Source organism: Bolinopsis microptera, chromosome 4 (genome assembly GCF_026151205.1).
Source record: "Bolinopsis microptera isolate Bmic1 chromosome 4, MBARI_Bmic_1.0, whole genome shotgun sequence".
In the NCBI taxonomy this organism is placed as follows: Eukaryota; Metazoa; Ctenophora; class Tentaculata; order Lobata; family Bolinopsidae; genus Bolinopsis; species Bolinopsis microptera.
The window spans coordinates 14,613,703-14,631,822 of record NC_087075.1 but is presented as its reverse complement, the minus strand read 5'-3'; the positions used below and the strand labels follow the sequence as shown (position 1 = coordinate 14,631,822).

The 18,120-nt window shown below is 38.0% G+C and overlaps 3 protein-coding genes across 3 annotated transcripts in view; 1 reads left to right on the top strand and 2 right to left on the bottom strand.

Annotated features, from left to right (window-relative positions):
• LOC134814338 (methionine aminopeptidase 2-like) overlaps positions 1-18,120 on the bottom strand; it is a 53,934-nt gene that overhangs the window by 13,741 nt on the left and 22,073 nt on the right. The window contains exons 2-6 of the mRNA XM_063822436.1: positions 1,952-2,022; positions 1,682-1,790; positions 1,313-1,524; positions 855-980; positions 159-288 (exon numbers count right to left, since the gene is read on the bottom strand). Coding sequence (XP_063678506.1) covers positions 159-288; positions 855-980; positions 1,313-1,524; positions 1,682-1,790; positions 1,952-2,017 — 643 coding nt within the window. The 5' untranslated portion in view covers positions 2,018-2,022. The remainder of the gene's footprint in view (positions 1-158; positions 289-854; positions 981-1,312; positions 1,525-1,681; positions 1,791-1,951; positions 2,023-18,120) is intronic.
• On the bottom strand, positions 11,829-13,319 carry LOC134813836 (mitochondrial import receptor subunit TOM22 homolog). Its single transcript, XM_063821715.1, has 2 exons — positions 13,217-13,319; positions 11,829-12,043 (listed from the first exon to the last, which is right to left on the bottom strand). Exons 1-2 carry the CDS (start codon positions 13,317-13,319, stop codon positions 11,829-11,831), a joined length of 318 nt encoding a protein of 105 aa, XP_063677785.1.
• On the top strand, positions 13,830-17,825 carry LOC134814087 (uncharacterized). Its single transcript, XM_063822106.1, has 2 exons — positions 13,830-14,511; positions 17,033-17,825. Exons 1-2 carry the CDS (start codon positions 13,849-13,851, stop codon positions 17,060-17,062), a joined length of 693 nt encoding a protein of 230 aa, XP_063678176.1. The 5' UTR covers positions 13,830-13,848; the 3' UTR covers positions 17,063-17,825.

The following is an 18,120-nucleotide window of genomic DNA, read 5'->3' as shown; positions in this document are numbered from 1 at the left end:
TATGACAACTACAATGAGATCTGTCTTGCTCATCGACAAGAACGACACGTACCACCGACGTATAGCTCCAAAGATTCTACAGAAAAACTATACAAACTGGCAGCGGTAAACCACGTACAACAAATAAAAACAGAAAACCAACTCTTATAATGACATACCAGTGGGGAAAGCAAGGCCAGCCTGCAAACCGTTCTCTTTAATCGTAGTTCTGGAGCAATCCTCCAGCTTCTCACATATCTCTGTCATGGTGAGTCCGGGCTTGATCCACGACTGTACGTACTGGCGAACCTGGGAATAATAAACTTAGTATATTTGTTAACTTATTTAACTTATACAGCTTTTTAAAAACGTTACTATGTAACCGCGGTCCTGGCTTGATCCACTTTTGTAGGATATGTGATGATTGTACAATGTACTTGCTAATGTAACTGTGAGTTACAGGATCTATGAGGGATATTTTATATCTGATATTTTAGATGATGACTTAAAGTGGTAGCATGTATTTTCAGTTTGATTTCATGATAATAATATAGTCAAAGGAACTCAGCTGGACGATACGTTCGGTATGGTCTGGCATTATGCCAGTGGCATATGCATATATGCTATATAGAACTTAGGCTAGGTTAGTTTCAGGCCAATCATATACCAAAAGTTGAACAAATCATAAGCCTTAACCGCATGAAGCTCCTTCTAAAGTGAAGGCATCTGCCACATACCGCTCTGTGGGCTTCAGCAGCCTGCCTTGTAACCTGGTAACCTGGTAACCTGGTAACCTGGTAACCAGGTAACCAGGTTACCAGGTTACCAGGTTACCAGGTTACCTGGTTACCTGCTACCTAGCAACTGTCACATACCGTTCTGTGGGCTTCAGCAGCCTGCCTGGCGTCTCTCAGAGCTTCTTCAAAAGCGTAGTCCTTCATCTTCATCTCCTGCGAAGAGAACCTCCACAGATTGTCGTCTCTGTACTGACATATCTCCCCCTGAAAATTAACAGTAAGTATTCATTGCAGGAATGATTAGTTTATTGATCACGTGCAACACACGTGTAACACACGTGTAACACATACTGTTCATCAATCTTAATTCTGGGAAACAGGTCTATGATTACATTTTAATTATTCATCTAAATTCATACTTTTCAGTCTCCCCCCCCCCCCCCCCCCCCCCCCCCGTGTGGGGATAGGGAGGGTAGGAAGGGTAGGGGGGTATGGCTGTATGGGGTAGAGAGGGTGGGGGTAGGGGGGTAGGGGTAGGGGCGGTAGGGCCGGGGGTGGGGGTAGGGGGATCAGGTACTAATCACAACATGATTTACCTCCGGAAAGTTTCCGTCAGGGAACAAATCCCCGATAGCAATAGTTGGAGGATCAGTCTGCACCGGTTTAGCGTTGTTCTTCTTCTTCCTCTTCTTCTTCTTCTTGGCAGGAGCCTCAGTGTTAGCGCCACCCTCAGCTCCTTCTTCTGCAGCTCCATTTTCAGCATCGCCGTTCTCTGGTTTCTGTTCCCCGTTTGCTGCTTCTGAGATTCCTGCAGGATGTAAAATAGTGACATTTTCAGTAGACCAGGAAATTAATTATACCTTACATACCAAACATGAATACACGCTTCAATGAATGGATTGTACAAGGTACAAATATTGGTAAAAACGATTGGCTCCCAAATGGGAAGATTCTTATTTTCTTACCTTCCTCTTGAGTTTCACCAGCTGGCTTCTTCTTCTTCTTCTTCTTTTTGTTCTTCTTTGCTACAGGAGCTTCTAGCTCTGGTGCTTTATCTGCATCCCCGTTATCTAACTGTAAAATACACCAAGATAAAATAATTGGTGATTTGACATTGACAACTTGAAACTTCCAGGCTACAGAAATTGTCTCATCTACCGTATCACACATCAATCAATTACCACTTCTCATAGAGAAAAAGTTTTCTGAAATCTTGAATCTGTTTCACAACTCACATGTAACTCAGCTAATTCATTTCTGACAGGTTCCTCTGTTGCTGGGGTTATCACTGCTGCTGACATTATCTAGTTGAAACGTAATATAATTAAAATAGGGTTCACTGGTCGCGGGAGAATAGATTTAAAGAGGTGTAAAAATAACAAATCAAGATAATTAATATGGAATTTTGCAACCTAAGAGTATGATCAGCCGACAGCCAATTGATAATCTGAATTCTTTTACCGTATGGTTAAAATCAGACTATTGCCGGTTATAGGTCGGGAGAGGGGGGGGGGGGGGGGCGTCAGGTACTAAGTTCTGTACGTGTTATAGGTATAATTCAAAGATTCTTATAGATACAATAGATACAAGAACATAATATGGTGTTAACTCAAGTTCGAAAGATGAACAATTTACAGTACGAACAAACAATCAAATGAGTCTCAGAATATGTCTTCAACAGGAATCATAAGACCATCTGCATCTTTTATCATTGACATCGCATACACTCCAAAATATTCGTCAGCCTGAAAAGAAAAATAGGCTGACATGCGTTTCATTTCCCTCACACAAATTCCAATAAATGTGTGACTATTAGAATGACCAAGACATGAGAGCCTTGAATCGTTTACTTACAAACCGGCACTGATCAAGAGTCTGCCCAATCTTAAAAACACATACATTAATCATTATATTATCAGAACTAAAACCCAAAAACCCTTCGTAGAACATACCGATCCCCCACACCGTTCTTTATCGTCCTTCTTGAAGAGTCCTCCTTCTACTCCTTCTTGAGTCTTGAGTCCTCCTTCTACTCCTTCTTGAGTCTTGAGTCCTCCAGTGTTTTACCCATCTCTGTCGTATCTTCTAGCTTCATCCAAGACTGTACGTAACGATATGACGAACCTGATCATTACTGCATTAGGAACTAGTATAGGTACCTGCGCTTCACCTAATATTGCTTATAAATTTGTTGATGCACACAGTAAATAAAATGCATTAGTTTTATGCGTCGCATCAGATATCTTTGGTTAATAACTTAAATTAACTAATTGTAAATGGACTTAATGGAACAATCGGAGAATTTATCGAATTACAGAAAACCAATGAATTAAAGATTTGAATAAAAGATTTTAAAAATCATACATAGTTGAAGTATAATATATTATATTGTTCTGTAAACAGCAAATAATTACAATATTTAATTACAATTGATTTTTAATTACAAAATATATCATTCCAAACAGTTCTTTAAAAAGCTAATTTTTAAAAAATGTATCAAAAGAATTAATATTGAATAATCATAAGAAACTACAGTCACATTAAGGATTAACTGATAATTCACTTTAGTAATACAATTTACATTTGAGTTTCAATTTCCCTTCAAAGTTTCTATCAGCAGCTGGAATTTCCTTCTTCTTGAAATCAATTTCCCTCCATTGCACATAAAATTTACCTTCATCATAACGGCAACGTAGCCCACTTGCCCAAGTAAAGGGTGGCATAGGTGTATAACCTTGGTATTTGTACCCACGTTTAGTGTTACCATGTATAAAAAAGCTGAGATGCATTTAATGAGGATAAATGGTTTCATCGCTTGTGCTGACTGAATTGAAGTCAGAGTTTTCCGTCGGAAAGAATTCAAATAGGATATCAGGTGAAAGTGAAGGGCAATCTTGGTTTAAAGGAGTCGATTTTATGAGGAGTGTTGAACTTGAAGCTTCACCTTCCAAGGATGTCTGCCCTGGTACAGCAAATTTTATAACTTGAGGATGTTTAAACAGTTGAACAACTGATACGAACCCTTCGGCAATCAGGGAAGACTTCTTTTTGCAAACAAGATTTGGACAGTTTCGCATGGAAGAAAAGAAAATATTTATTATCTTTCCTTTGAACTTTTTATTTGTAAGGTAATCTTCGGAAATTTTCCCCCATCGTCGCTGTATCCTTAAAGTTATTATTTCGTTTCCTATATCCTTAGACCAATTTGGTAGTTCCTTACTATTAGCATGAAAATGCATCCAAGATATTAGTCCATCGATAAACATGTAAAGGTTTTTCACTGCTGATGTCACACGAAAAAGTGTCATGAATTCTGAGTAGCTGTTCAATTCCTTGAGTTTTTGACTGAAGTAATAGTTGGGACGGCAACATATTGGGTCCGGAATTTTTGAGTCCACAGCTGTCCTGGGCATATCAATGACAATTTGAGAGACTCTACGAGTGCATTCTAATTGTATCTTACTGATGAACTTCATATCTTCTAATGTCAGGGTTTCTAAATTTTGCATGGTTTCAAACAAGCTGAAATAAGTTCCACTGTCGCGAATCAAACATCTTGCCAGTAAAACTGGGTCCAAAAGAAACTTGACTTTTTCGGTCATGGATTTAGATTCACTTACACATTTTTCAACTAATCTTGCCAATATTTCGACCTCACTTCCAGCAACTAGCTTAAGCAACTCCAAAGAACCTGAACTAATATCATTCAAATCTTTGTTCGATGGCAAAATCTGGTAGATTGATTCAGTAGGAAAGACAATTTCAGATGACAGCCTTTTGAGAAGATCTATCAATCGGCTATCTTTACGGGTCTCAAAGGCGTAACCTGCCTCCGAAATAAGAAAATGAAGGTTATTCGAACCATTGCACCCTTTCTTAGCTTGTTTCTCAAAAAATTCTATGCACTTGCTAATGAGCCAAGAAACATCAAAAACGTTGGCTATTTTATAAAGCTCCCTGAAATTGGTAACTTTCAAAGACTTTGATTTCCTTGTGTATAGACATTGAATGAAGCATTCGACAGCATCATATTCAAAATCATCCATTTCATGGTTTGTCAACTTCAGATCTCGAATAATTTTTGTGAAAACGGAGCTATTCAAACAGAGAACCTCTGAGCTAACAGGTACTTTTTCGCCCCCTTTCAAAATAAGTGTGAAGTCTCTAGGGAAGAGATTCCTATTGGATGCTCTTGAACTCGAACATTCAAGTGGAGGCTTACTATCTGTTGGCAGCGCTGATGTTGATGGTTGTGGTTCTCCCATAGTAACATAACTTTCTAAAGCTATAAGATTCATGGCAATTAGTTTGAGGTTAATCATATCAGCATTAAACGTCATAATACTGACAGCAGAAATAAAACTTATTGTACTAAGATCCATGTGTAATACTATTAACAAATGTGTCACAAACCGTTTAGTGAGCTTCAGCAGCTTGTCTGGCATCTTTAAGAGCACAATCCTTCATCTTCATGATAGACTTTTACACTGAGATCTCCCACAGCCAAGCTTTCGGTCTCCAAACTGCCATCCAAATTGCATCTTACTTCACAGTCTACACGCCCTGAAAGAGACAATTTATTAAGGGACAGACCAATAGATATAGATCGACGAGGTATTAGTTCCATATGATATATAATAAATAACAATCATGTCTTATTTATAGAGTTTCTTGGAACGAAAAGAGAATGTTGTCTGCTATAATGATTACACAAATATTTGGGATTAAATTTGCAATACTAGTCATCGCACACGACAACTAAATCATTTTAATTTGAGATGAGTCATTGAAGAATGTTTAAATCTATGATTAAGTTGCACCTCGCAAGTAAAACAATTCAGCATTAGTAAACATTAGAATTAGAATTAGAATTATATTCAAACTTACACAGCAATACAATAAAACTAGTAAATAATTTAAAGAAGCTTCGATCTGCTGTGCAGGACATTCAAATCAGTCAAATCAGTCAAAAACTGATAATAGAGTGCTCTTCTAAGGACTAAGAATCAAAACATATAGTATATAAAGTTGGAGGAAAGGAAACATCCGCGGTAAATCGGGGTTCACAGTAAATCAGGGTTTTCTTTGTTTACATTATACACGTTAAGCGTGGGAAAGGAGACCGCGCGGTAAATTCGGGGGGGGGGGGTTAAATGGGGGTTTTACATTATATTGCAATTGGTTTATTATTATTACAAACTTCAATACATGTCTGCAATCTAAAAAACAATTGATTCGCCAAAACAATACAAATAAGCACATTTCAAAAAATCACCTACAAGTACAATTAATATTCAAATATAGCAGTAATAGTATTTAATTAATCTCTAGAAAGACACTCAATTATTAAAAAAAGGAGAATCAAATACACAACAATTTAATACTTTTTTGGACCAAAATCGTATTTGATAATCTCAAAAATCGTCAGTTATAAAACATATTAAAAAACGTACCCGACAAAATGATTCAAGCTATTTTATCATGACCTCCTAGGAGACACATCACATTATGCAATTTCGATATCTTTAAAATCTTCAATACAGAACGATGTAATATTTCATCAAAACGATTCAAATTTCAATATTCAATAAAGATATTTATAATTATTTAAATATACTGATGGGGGGGGGGGGGGGGGGGGGGGGGGGTAATGACTACCAATGGAGACTTTTGGGGACTAATGGGGACTAAAAATCGTGGGGACTAGAGGTCAACTCGTTGACGTAATTCACCATTTGTCCCCATAAGTCCCCAGAATTTTTGACAGTTATTTATGGTTTTCAATCTAGGTAAACTATAGGTAAAAATATAATATTAATCATAAGCTAAAATGTACTAATCTTTGTATTCTAAATGGGGAAAAAGAAGAAACATTGTCAGTCAGTCGAGAAAATTGTCAGTCAGGCTATATGGCAGCTTTGTCGATGTAGTGACTATGCTAGTAGTGGTCCCAGGCTTGCGACTGGAATTGCGGTGTTAAATCGATTTAATGGTATACCAACGATCCACCTCCCACTTGTTGTTTAGAACTTAGCATTAAGGCCAGAGGGGGGGGGGGGGGGGGGGGGTAAGGGGTCAAACATTTCTACCAAAATATTATTTTCTAAATCGATTTAATTTTGGATGACAAAAACATTGCTGCTATTCACATATTTGTAGCTGATTAACTTTATTTTATAATTGAGGTTAACCGATTTTCACAAAATTGACTATACAACATTGAGGTTAATAAAATTGAGGTTAAAATTTTATTACACGCCATAATTTTTTGTTATTTCGGTCAGCAAATGTAAACTCTAAACTTTAGGTTCATAATTATCAGAAAAATTAATATCCAAACGTGATTAAATGAGGTTAACCTCTTCTTTTAGATATAGCGAGAATAGATCACATGATAGAGTTATTATTTTCATCGTAAGTTTACGGTATACACATTACACATTTCCAAATAGATGACGTGTTGAATGACTTTCTTTTATCTTGGAAAATAAAAAAATGAGGTTAACCATCACATTTTGGTACCGTAGGGAATATACATACGATTCTTACTTTTGTAATGTACCACAATATCGAAGTGAGGTATCTATTGGTATCACAATGCCTACAACTATAATCACGTGACAAAGGTGATTTGAACTGACCATATTTTAGTAGAAGATTTTGCCCGTAAATGGCTTAAAAATGAGGTTAACCTCTCATTTTTTGAATATCTGACCAGTCAATTACATGTTAACCTCAAAAACTTAATCGTTATACTGTGCAAATGTTTTACTACATATATAATAACATATTGATAAACCAATCCCAGTGTTATATGGTCTAAAGCGAGGTTAACAACCAAATTTTAAGCAGTTAGTGTTTACAGGAAGTCTTGGTTAACCTCATTTTTTACAATACAAGGACATTAACTACTGAAAGTGGCTAAAATCATTCAGGGGACGGCCAGGTCTGATCAAGCAAACGTTATTAAGTGTATAAAAAGTCCTAACTAACGAACTGTGATACATTCCAGTGAATATTCAAAATTTTGAAAACACTAAATTGCATCTATCTCAAAACACATTCTGTGACTTCCAGTTCCTTAGTTGAGAAAACCAACCACCCTCTGATATTGAGATTTGGTACAGTGGTTCCTTGGACAAGTATCTAGACATTAGATGCAGCGATTTTTTTTATTCGACTCGTTTCTCGAATTATGAGGTTAACCAGCTAAATTTGTCGAATTTTTGACATGGTTAACCTCATAATTCAAGAACCGAGTCAAATAAAAAAAATCGCTGCATCATAAATGAGGATAATTGTCCAAGGAACCACTGTACCAAACCTCAAGATCAGGGAGTGGCCAGTTTTCTCAACTAAGGAATCGAAAGGTCAAAAAAGTTACAGCCGTTTAAATATCCAGTTTAACATGTGATTACAGGTAAACCTCAAAATTTAGCGCGCGATATCTCAGGAACGCAAGGTCAGATTTTGATCCGGTTTTTTTCTTCTTGTTCGTCTCCAGCAGCTATTATCAAATATGTGAAAACTAGAAAAGTGCCATTTACCCCCCCCCCCCCCCCCCCCCCCCCCGGCCCCCCTCTGGCCTTAATAGTGTTAGCTGTAGCCATTTATAGCAAGAATCTTAAAACTAAAGGGGATGACAAGGAAAAGAGGAAGGAAAAAGAATAACGGAACAAACAATTAATTAAAGTATTTACAGAAGCATTAGTTATTGTAATTACAAGCTTCAATAATAAATCACTGACTAAATGGGGAAAAGAAGAAACATTGTCAGTCAGTCGAGAAAATTGTCAGTCAGGCTATATGGCAGCTTTGTTAGTTTAATAACCTGAGGTACTCTAACAGCCCTCAAGTAGCTCCCAAGAAGTCAGGAATGTCCAGTGACCATTTATAAATATTCTAGACTTCAGTCTTGAGAAGTTTACGATCTGGTCTGGAGAAGCCAGATTTTTTGAAATCTAAATGGGGACTAATGGAGACTTTTGGGGACTAATGGGGACTAAAAATCATGGGGAATTGACGTAATTCCCCAAGTCCCCAAAAGTAGTCATTACCCCCCCCCCCCCCCCCCCCCCCCCCCCCATACTGATTCTTCGCTAATAAATCGAGTTTTCTTATAAACTGTTAATAAACAGCATAGCAGAAATCGAAGAAACTACAGCCACAGCTCAGCCCACAACGAAGATTTACTTATCATTCACTCAAAAAGTTATATCCATTTAGTAATATAATTTGCATTTAAGCTCGAAATTCCCTTCAAAGGTTTCGTCAACAGCTGGAATTTCACTCTCCTTGAAATCAATTTCTCTCCAGCACAAATGAAATCGTTTACCTTGATGATAGCCATGTAGCCCACTTGCCCATGTCAGGGGAGGCATAGGTTCCCAATTTACGAACTGGTCTGGACCACTTTTTGCTTTGCCCGTTACAGTAAAGCAGAGATGCATTTGTTGAGGATAAATGGTTTCGCTGCTTGAGCTAATTGATTTAAAGCCATCTACATCTTTTGGGATAAACTCAAAAAGAACATTAGGTGAATTTGAACGGTAACCTGCATTTGAAGACCTCGATCTTATCGAAAAGCTTGAAACTGAAGCTTTATTTTCCAGATTAGTCTCTTTTGGTGGGGTAAAGTGAAAAACGTGGGACTGTTTAAACAGCTTGAGAACTGATACGCATCTGTCGGCTATCAGGGGAGGTTTCCTTTTGCAGACTAGTTTTGAACATTTTAGCAATGAAGAAAAGAAATCATCCATTGCCTTTGTTTGAAACTGTTTATTTATGAGGTATTCATCTGAAACTTTCCTCCATCGTTGCTCCATTCTGATAGTGACTATTTCGTGTTCAACATCCTTAGACCAATTTGGTATTAAATTACTCTCAGCATGAAAATACATCCAGAATATCATTCCATCAATAAACTGATAAAGGTTCTTAACTGTTGAAGTCTCACGAAAAAGTTTGATAAATTTTGAGTAGCTGCTCGTTTCCTTGAGTTTTTGACTGATGTAATAGTTGGGACGGCAACATATTGGGTCAGGAATTTTTAAATCCGCAACTGTAATGGGTTTAACAATGGCAATTTGAGAGACTCTTCGAGTGCTTTCTAATTGTATCTTACTGATGAACTTCGTATCTTCTAATGATAGGGTTTCTAAACGATGCAGAGTTTCAAACAGACAGAAATAAGTTCCACTATCACGGATCAAACATCTTGCTAGTAAAACTGGGTCCAAAAGAAGCTTTACATTTTCAGTCATAGATTTAGATTCTCTTACACATCCTTCAACTAATCTTGCCAGTATTTCGACCTCATTTCCAGCGACTACTTTAAGCAACTCCAAAGAAGTTGAGCTAATATCATTCAAATCTTCGTTCGATGGCACAATCAGGCAGATTGATTCAGTGGGGAAGAAAATTTCAGATGACAACCTTTTGAGAAGATCTATCAATCGGCTATCTTTACAGGTCTCAAAAGCATAACCTGCCTCCGAAATAAGAAAATGAAGATATTCCATATCTTTGTACTCTTTTCTGGCTATACCCTCAAAAAACTGTATGCACTTGCAGATGAGCCACGAAACAACAAATATATTAGCCATTTTATAAAACTCCCTAAAGATGTTAGCACTCAAAGATTTTGATTTCCCTGTATATAGACATTGAATGAAGCATTCAACAGCATCATATTCAAAGTCATCCATTTCATGGCTTGTCACTTTCAGGTCTTGAATAATTTCTCTGAAAACTGGGCTATTCCAACAGAGAACCTCTGAACTAACAGGTACTTTTTCGCCCCCTTTCAAAATAAGTGTAAAGTCCCTAGGAAGATTTCTCTTGAATGCTCTTGAACTCGAGCATTCAAGTGGAGGTTTACTTTCTCTTGGCAGTGTGACAAATGTTGACGGTTGTGGCTCTCCCATAGTAACATTTACTTTCTAAAGCTATAAGAATCACGACAATTAGTTAATCATATGAACATTAAACGTCTGACAGCAGAAAGAAAACTTATTGTACTAAGATCCATGTGTAATATTATAACAAATGTGTCACAAACCGTTTAGTGAGCTTCAGTAACTTGTCTGGCATCTTTAAGAGCACAATCCTTCATCTTTACTTTTACATTGAGATCTGCCACAGCTAAGGTTTTGGTCTCTAAACTGGCATCCACATTTTATCTTTCCCTTTCACACTCTGAAAGAGACAATTTATCAAGGGACAGACCAACATATTGATAGAGTATTAGTCCCTATATTAAGACGCAATGAAACTATTGGACCACGATGCATGGGGACTTGCCACCCCATGGCAACATTAAAATATATTGACTCAGTTACATCGTTTCCTGTTAATATAAAACTCTGTTACAAATTGAACTTACAAATTTACCTTCAACCACAGTTGTTTTTATTCTTCCTCTCATTCTTTATATTCTTTCGACTTTCTGTTCCACATTAGCAAGGGTTGTTAAAGTCATAATCTAGAGTGTTTTAAGATTTGTTAAAAATTGAATTTTTGGTTTTATTTTGATAACCATAAATTAATAAATCAACCTTTCAAAATTCTAAATGGATTTGAAATTTTAAACTTGTCCAGAGATAGACTTGGAATGATTATATACATTATGCAGAAGTCATGGTAGAAGGTTATACAAATCTTTAAGCACTGTATAAAAATAATAAATTATTAACATAAGATATAGAATATCTCCATATAACAGTATCTGCAAATCAATAAGAGGTTTTGTGAGCATCAAATTCTGACTGTTGCCGTACAGTTAGAAATAGAGTCAGGTTCTAGGTCATAATAGTGCAGTGAGTTCAAATAACGACAAAATACTGTATAAAAACTCTTTGATAAGTCTTAGTGCACTGAACTGCTACTTAATGGTCCAAAATTTCAAAAGTTTAAACTTAAACAAATATATCAATCTGCTTGTGATCAATATTAGCAAGTTCGCAACAAACTCTTGGTTGTAACCTAAGCCATAGATGATTTATAGATGACTCAAATGGAAAAGACACATTGAATTTAGCTAGTTTCCTGGTTAACAGACTGGCAGACATGTACAAAGTACCACAAACTTCATTCATAATCACACACAGTGCACTATTTAGCAAACAATTTCTCCTGCCGCACCTTCTTCATGTCATCAGCAGCTTGAATCTGAGTTATCTCAATGGCCACTGGAAGGGCCATTATAATAGCAGAAGTAGTTGTGATCCATATCGCACTCTTTATAAAATGATACAGCCACAGCGATGAGGTTTTGGTGGTGGTGGCCACAAAGGCTCCTCCCGTCCTGGCTGAACGTGGGAACATTTCTGAAATACAAATAATGGGACATTTAATTTCATTTCAATTGGTTCAAATTTAAGTACATTCTGTTATAAACTTTTAATAAATCAGTTGTGAATTGTAAATTATCAATAAGGGGTCGTTCACATATTAGGGGGGGGGGGGGGGGGGGGCCAAGTGGATATTTGTAGATATTTGTAGATTAATGTAGAATGGATAATCCACGAAAAAAGTGGATGACATTCTACAAATTTATACATTTATCTCCAAAAATTCAGTAGAATTTCTGGGCACATATTTGAGATTACATTTTTTGTAGATAAATGTAGATATTTGTAGATTATTGTCAATGGATAATTCACGAAAATTCTACAAATTCTACAAATTTATACATTTATCTCCAAAAATTCAGTAGAATTTCTGGGCACATATTTGAGATATACATTTTTTGTAGATAAATGTAGATATTTGTAGATTATTGTAATGGATAATTCACGAAAAAAGTGGATGACATTATCCAAATATCTACAAATATCCACTTGGCTCCCCCCCATATTACTTTTATATATAATATTTGAGCAATTTTTACCCCTCTCCCCCCTCCGTAATCAACCGTAATCAATACCCACCCCCCCCCCCCCCCTCCTGACAACAAAATTACGTAATCATGGCCTGACCCCGGCCCCCTACCCCGATCATTATGAGCCGAAATCATTGTCATGATATCCAGCCAAGAACTTTCCAAACTACTTTAGCAGTCAGGTACCCAATCCATTCCTAAATTTTATCACTTTCAGAGTGAAGTTGAGCGGAATTTGAATTAAAATATTGTCAAATTGTTATTATTCTAGAGGGTAAAAAAGAAAATTTTGATTACATACTCAACAGCCAATCAACCACCCCCTCCCCCCCTGTAGTCAATCGTAATCATTTAGAAACCTCCTCTCCGTAAGGGGTCGTTCACATATTATCACGTAATCAGCTGAGGGGGGGGGTTTCCGAATGATTACGCTACTGTAATTTTGACACAATGGCTATGTGTAAAACTGATTACGGAAGGGGGGGGGGGGGGGGGGGGGTCAAAATGTTCCAAAAATTGATTACGTAATATGTGAACGACCCCTAATCATTTAGAAACCCCCTCCCCCTCGGCTGACCCCTAACAGGATAATACCATATAAAATATAGTGTATATTTACCTCTAAGACCAATTATTCTCTCAAGATAAGTTTCCTCCAGCTCTTCATCTGGAATTAAGTCAAGATCATCAACATCTTCTATCATTGCAGGTGGAGCAGCCATCCTGTTCTAAGAAATTTGTATCAGTATTTCCGATACAGTAAAACATTGATTTACCATAAACCATGGGCAAAGGAAAATAGTACCGTAAATAAGGTATATATATAAGGTTATGTATTGTATATTTGATATATATTGTTGATATATATTGTATTTGAATAAATGGTTAATTATATATTGTTCAGGTTTTGATGGGAAACTAGTGTATGACTTGTCCAACAATAACGCAAGCACATAACATAACATGGTGTCAGAAGTTAGAGGATTTTTCGAATGTACCCAGTATGAAAATGACCAGCCTTTCGACCAGTGGGTAGAAGAATTTGAAGACTCAATGCTTGCAAATTTTGGGGAAATAGACGACAGGCGAAAGAAAGCCATTTTGATGCAGCTGTGTGGGGGAGCCGTGAAAAAATTTGTATCAAGCCTAAGCAATGAAGCGAAAGCTTCATACAAGTTGATCAAGGTCGAGATCATAAATAAATTTAGACATACTGCAAACGAGACGGTAGAAAGACACATTTTTAACACAATGGACCAGGAAGAAGAGGAAACCATTGAAGCATTTCAAATGAGGCTTCGAATGCAGGCTAAGAAATGCAACTACACGATCCCGCCAAGAGAAATAGAAATCGATCTAGAAGGTGGAGAGAAGAAAAAGATCAAACTTGAAGCAGAGGACATATCAGAGAGCCTCATCAGAGACAGGATCGTAGTAGGAGTGTCTAACCGAGCCACGAAAACAAGGCTTCTTAGAGAACACAACCTCACACTGGAAACTGCAGTCAAAATTGTTAAAACCCAGGAGATGGCAGACAAGAGGATTCAAACACTGCTAGCTACAACTAACGCCAGCATAAATGCCATCGGGAGGAAAAGACCCAGACCTCAAAACGAACCATCAAAACCTCAAGTTAACAAGAGATACAAACCGCAAAACTCACAAGGAAAATGTGGTTATTGTGGGAACCAACACCAGTTTGGAAACCCTGAGCACTGCCCAGCGTATCGACGGACATGTTCAAAATGTGGAATGAAGAACCATTTCGCCAAGGTTTGCAGATCTAAAAGAAAGATCGACATGATCCACCAAGATTTTTGCGACCCTTCCGAAGAAGATCTAGATGCAGTGATGAACGAAGACGACAAAGATGACAGCATCTACACCTCGGAACTCAACATTGGTGCTATCTCGGTAAGTCAACGAGCAGTTGAAGAAATCAAATGTAGGGAATGGACTGAGCAAATTCTTTTAAATGGTAGAAAAACTCTTTGCAAAATTGATACTGGTGCTGAATGCAATGTTATCTCTAGTGTAGTGTTAAAATCGATTGTATCAAACCCCAAAATTAGAGATACTAGTATTAGATTAAAAGCTTATGGAGGAACTGGAATAACCTCTTTAGGTACTATATTGCTTAATTGTGAGATAAACGGTAATAAGCACAGAGCTGAATTTCATGTTGTACCATTTCTAGCCAGATCTATTCTAGGTTTAGAATCATTGATCAGACTCAATCTCATTAACCCGTTTGCGAGTGTACCACCGACCACAACCAGCTCGTCGAATCCAGTTCACACTAACCCCACAACACCTCATCACAGACCTTCACATCAATTTCAGGTTGATATTCTCTCTGGTAGACAAAGTCTAAGGGAGAAGAAAGAAGCAACACCCAAGACAAAGTCCCAACACGAAGATAAGATACGAGACCTGATGAAAGATCACGAAGATGTTTTCAAAGAAGACACGATTGGCTGCCTGTCAAACGTAAAATCGAAGATCAAGTTGAAAGACGGTGCACAACCAGTTCAACATGCGGCAAGAAAGCTAGCCTTCTCGATCCACACCGAAGTCCAAGAGGAACTGGAGAGGATGCTGAAGCTTGGAGTGATAACGAAAGTTGACGAACCCACAGATTGGGTGAACTCGATGGTGGTTGTAAAACAACCAGAGAAGCTAAGAATATGTCTTGACCCCACGGATCTGAACAGATGGGTCATGAGAGAACACCACCATTTGCCTACCCCAGAAGAAACGTTATCAAAGATAACAAATGCAAGATGTTTCAGCAAACTAGACCTCAAAAGTGGATATTGGCAGCTCCCCCTCGAAGAGAAATCCAGCAAGCTGACCACGTTCAACACTCCATTTGGAAGGTACCGATACCTTCGTCTTCCTTTCGGACTGAACAGCGCAAATGAAATATTCCAGAAGAGAATGACAGAAAAATTCGAAGGTTTCCCAGGCGTGTTGATAATATTTGATGATATCCTCGTATTCTCTAACACCTTCGAAGAGCACACGGCCAGGCTTGGAGCTGTGTTAGAACGATGCAGCCAAGTAGGAATAAGGTTGAACAAAAAGAAGTGCAAATTCCTGTGTGACGAGGTGAAGTATATCGGACACATTATCACACCGGAAGGACTCAAACCCGACCCAGAGAAGATTGTCGCGATAACTCAGATGCCTGCACCAGCAGACAAAAAAGGAATCCAGAGATTCCTGGGCATGGTAACGTATCTGGCCCGATATATTCCAAACCTCAGTGAAAAGACACACCACTTGAGGACCATGCTCCACAAAGACAAAGTATTCTGCTGGAATTTCGAGCAACAGAAGGCATTTGACGATCTCAAGAAGGACCTTACAGATGATACAGCTCTGGCACATTATGATGTCACCAAACCCGTTGAGATACACACAGATGCATGCCAAGCTGGTTTGGGAGCCTGTCTCTTACAGCAAGGAAAACCAGTAGCATATGCTTCAAGATCACTGACTGAAACAGAGAAGCGGTATGCAAATATTGAAAAGGAGCTACTATCAGTTGTATTTGGCTTAGAGAGGTTCAACCAATACGTGTATGGGAAACACGTGCAGGTATATACAGACCACAAGCCTCTGACTCCGATATCCATGAAACCAATTCATGCAAACCCAGCCAGATGCCAGCGCCTCCTGCTCAGACTACAGAAGTATGACTACAAGCTATCCTACAAACCAGGTAAAGATCACGTCATACCAGACACCCTTAGTCGTGCCACAGTTCCAATTTCCACTCACGACACTGTTTTAGAGCGAGAATGTGATCTTAATGTACACATGATTGTAGAGACTGTAAAGAGTTCGATGCAAATGAAACATAAACTTAAAATAGAAACGGCTAGGGATCCTTGTTTAGCTAAAATCACGGAATATATCACCAATGGGTGGCCAGATGACACACGGCAATGTGATCCAAATGTTACTCCGTATTGGTCAATGAAAGACCAACTGTCAGTTTTTGACGACTTAGTTCTGTTTGATGATAGAATTGTAATTCCAAAGGTTTTGCAAAATGATATTCAGAGAAAGTTGCATGACACACACCAGGGTCGTGTTAGATGTAAAGCTTTAGCTAGAAAGGGAGTATATTGGAGAAATATTAATTCAGATATCGACAATATGGTCGACAAATGTACTGAGTGTCTAAGTACACGGAAGCTTCCGATGAAAGTTGAACTCAAATCGCATAGTGTTCCATTGAGACCATTTGAGAAAGTAGGAGCAGATATTGTTACTGTTATGGGTCGGAAATATCAAGTTGTCATAGATTACTTTACCAAATGGATAGAAGTTAGCGAGTTATCTAGAAATCCGACGTCTGACCAACTTATTTCACATTTTAAGTCTATATTTGCCCGTTTTGGTATTCCTGATATAGCTTTTTCAGACAGAGAACCAATATACGCGTCGGTGGTAATGAGGAAGTTTTGTGAGAAATATGATATCGATAAGTGTTTTAGTTCCGCACGATACAGTCAATCTAATGGGCAGATTGAACGAGCTATTGGGCACGTTAAGAACATTATTACACGATGTAAAGGTAATTTAGATAATGTTAATATGTGTTTACTAGACTATAGAGCGACTCCATTGAGCCCTCAATTGGGAAGCCCCCATAATCTATTAATGGGAAGAGATGTTAAGACAAATTTGCCATATTTACAAAGCTCATTGGTAACTGAGAGAGACTGCAAAAACCGTAAATTATTACTCGATAGACAAGCAGCAAGTGCTCAATATTATAATAGAAATGCTACTAAATCTTTTGATATGTGTAACCCGGGTGATATAGTGATTTACAAAGACGGGAAATCTGACAAGACTTGGCGCCAAGCCAAAGTTGTGTCTGTTGACCGCAAATTTCGCTCATACACCCTTCTGAACAGTGTTGGAAATGTTATCACGAGAAACAGATCCATGGTAATCCAGGATAAAACTGGTAGAGGATTCTCGGCTTCTCATGATAAGTTCTTCGATACTCTTCAGACCCCCAGCCCACTGGAAGTACCAAAAAGTTGTGACCCCCGACTGATTCCAAAACCCATACTAGCGCCAAAGGCACAAACAGAAACTCCCAAACCAAACCCCTGCAGCACCCCAGCCAAATTAAAGAAGACCATTACTGTCCCTGTTACAAAATCTAATATGCCACCCGCGATAGCTAAGGAGTACAAACTTAGGTTATATGCCGAGAAACTAATTACAACACTACAAATCTATTACATTTATTGAGGACCCCCAGTGGGAACTAATGCCTCGGTAAATGTAACGACCATTACAGGTTGTATGTCAATGTAAATGGTTGTTGCACGATAAAGTTATCTTAAAGACATCCTAAGGACTATCAGACATCGGTTTTTAAAGCAGTTTACTCCCATCTATCACCTAAAGATTATCAGACATCACTTATCCTTATCCTCCGGAGTGCTACAAAGGTACTGTAATCATTAACTAAATTTCGAACAGTAGCATCTT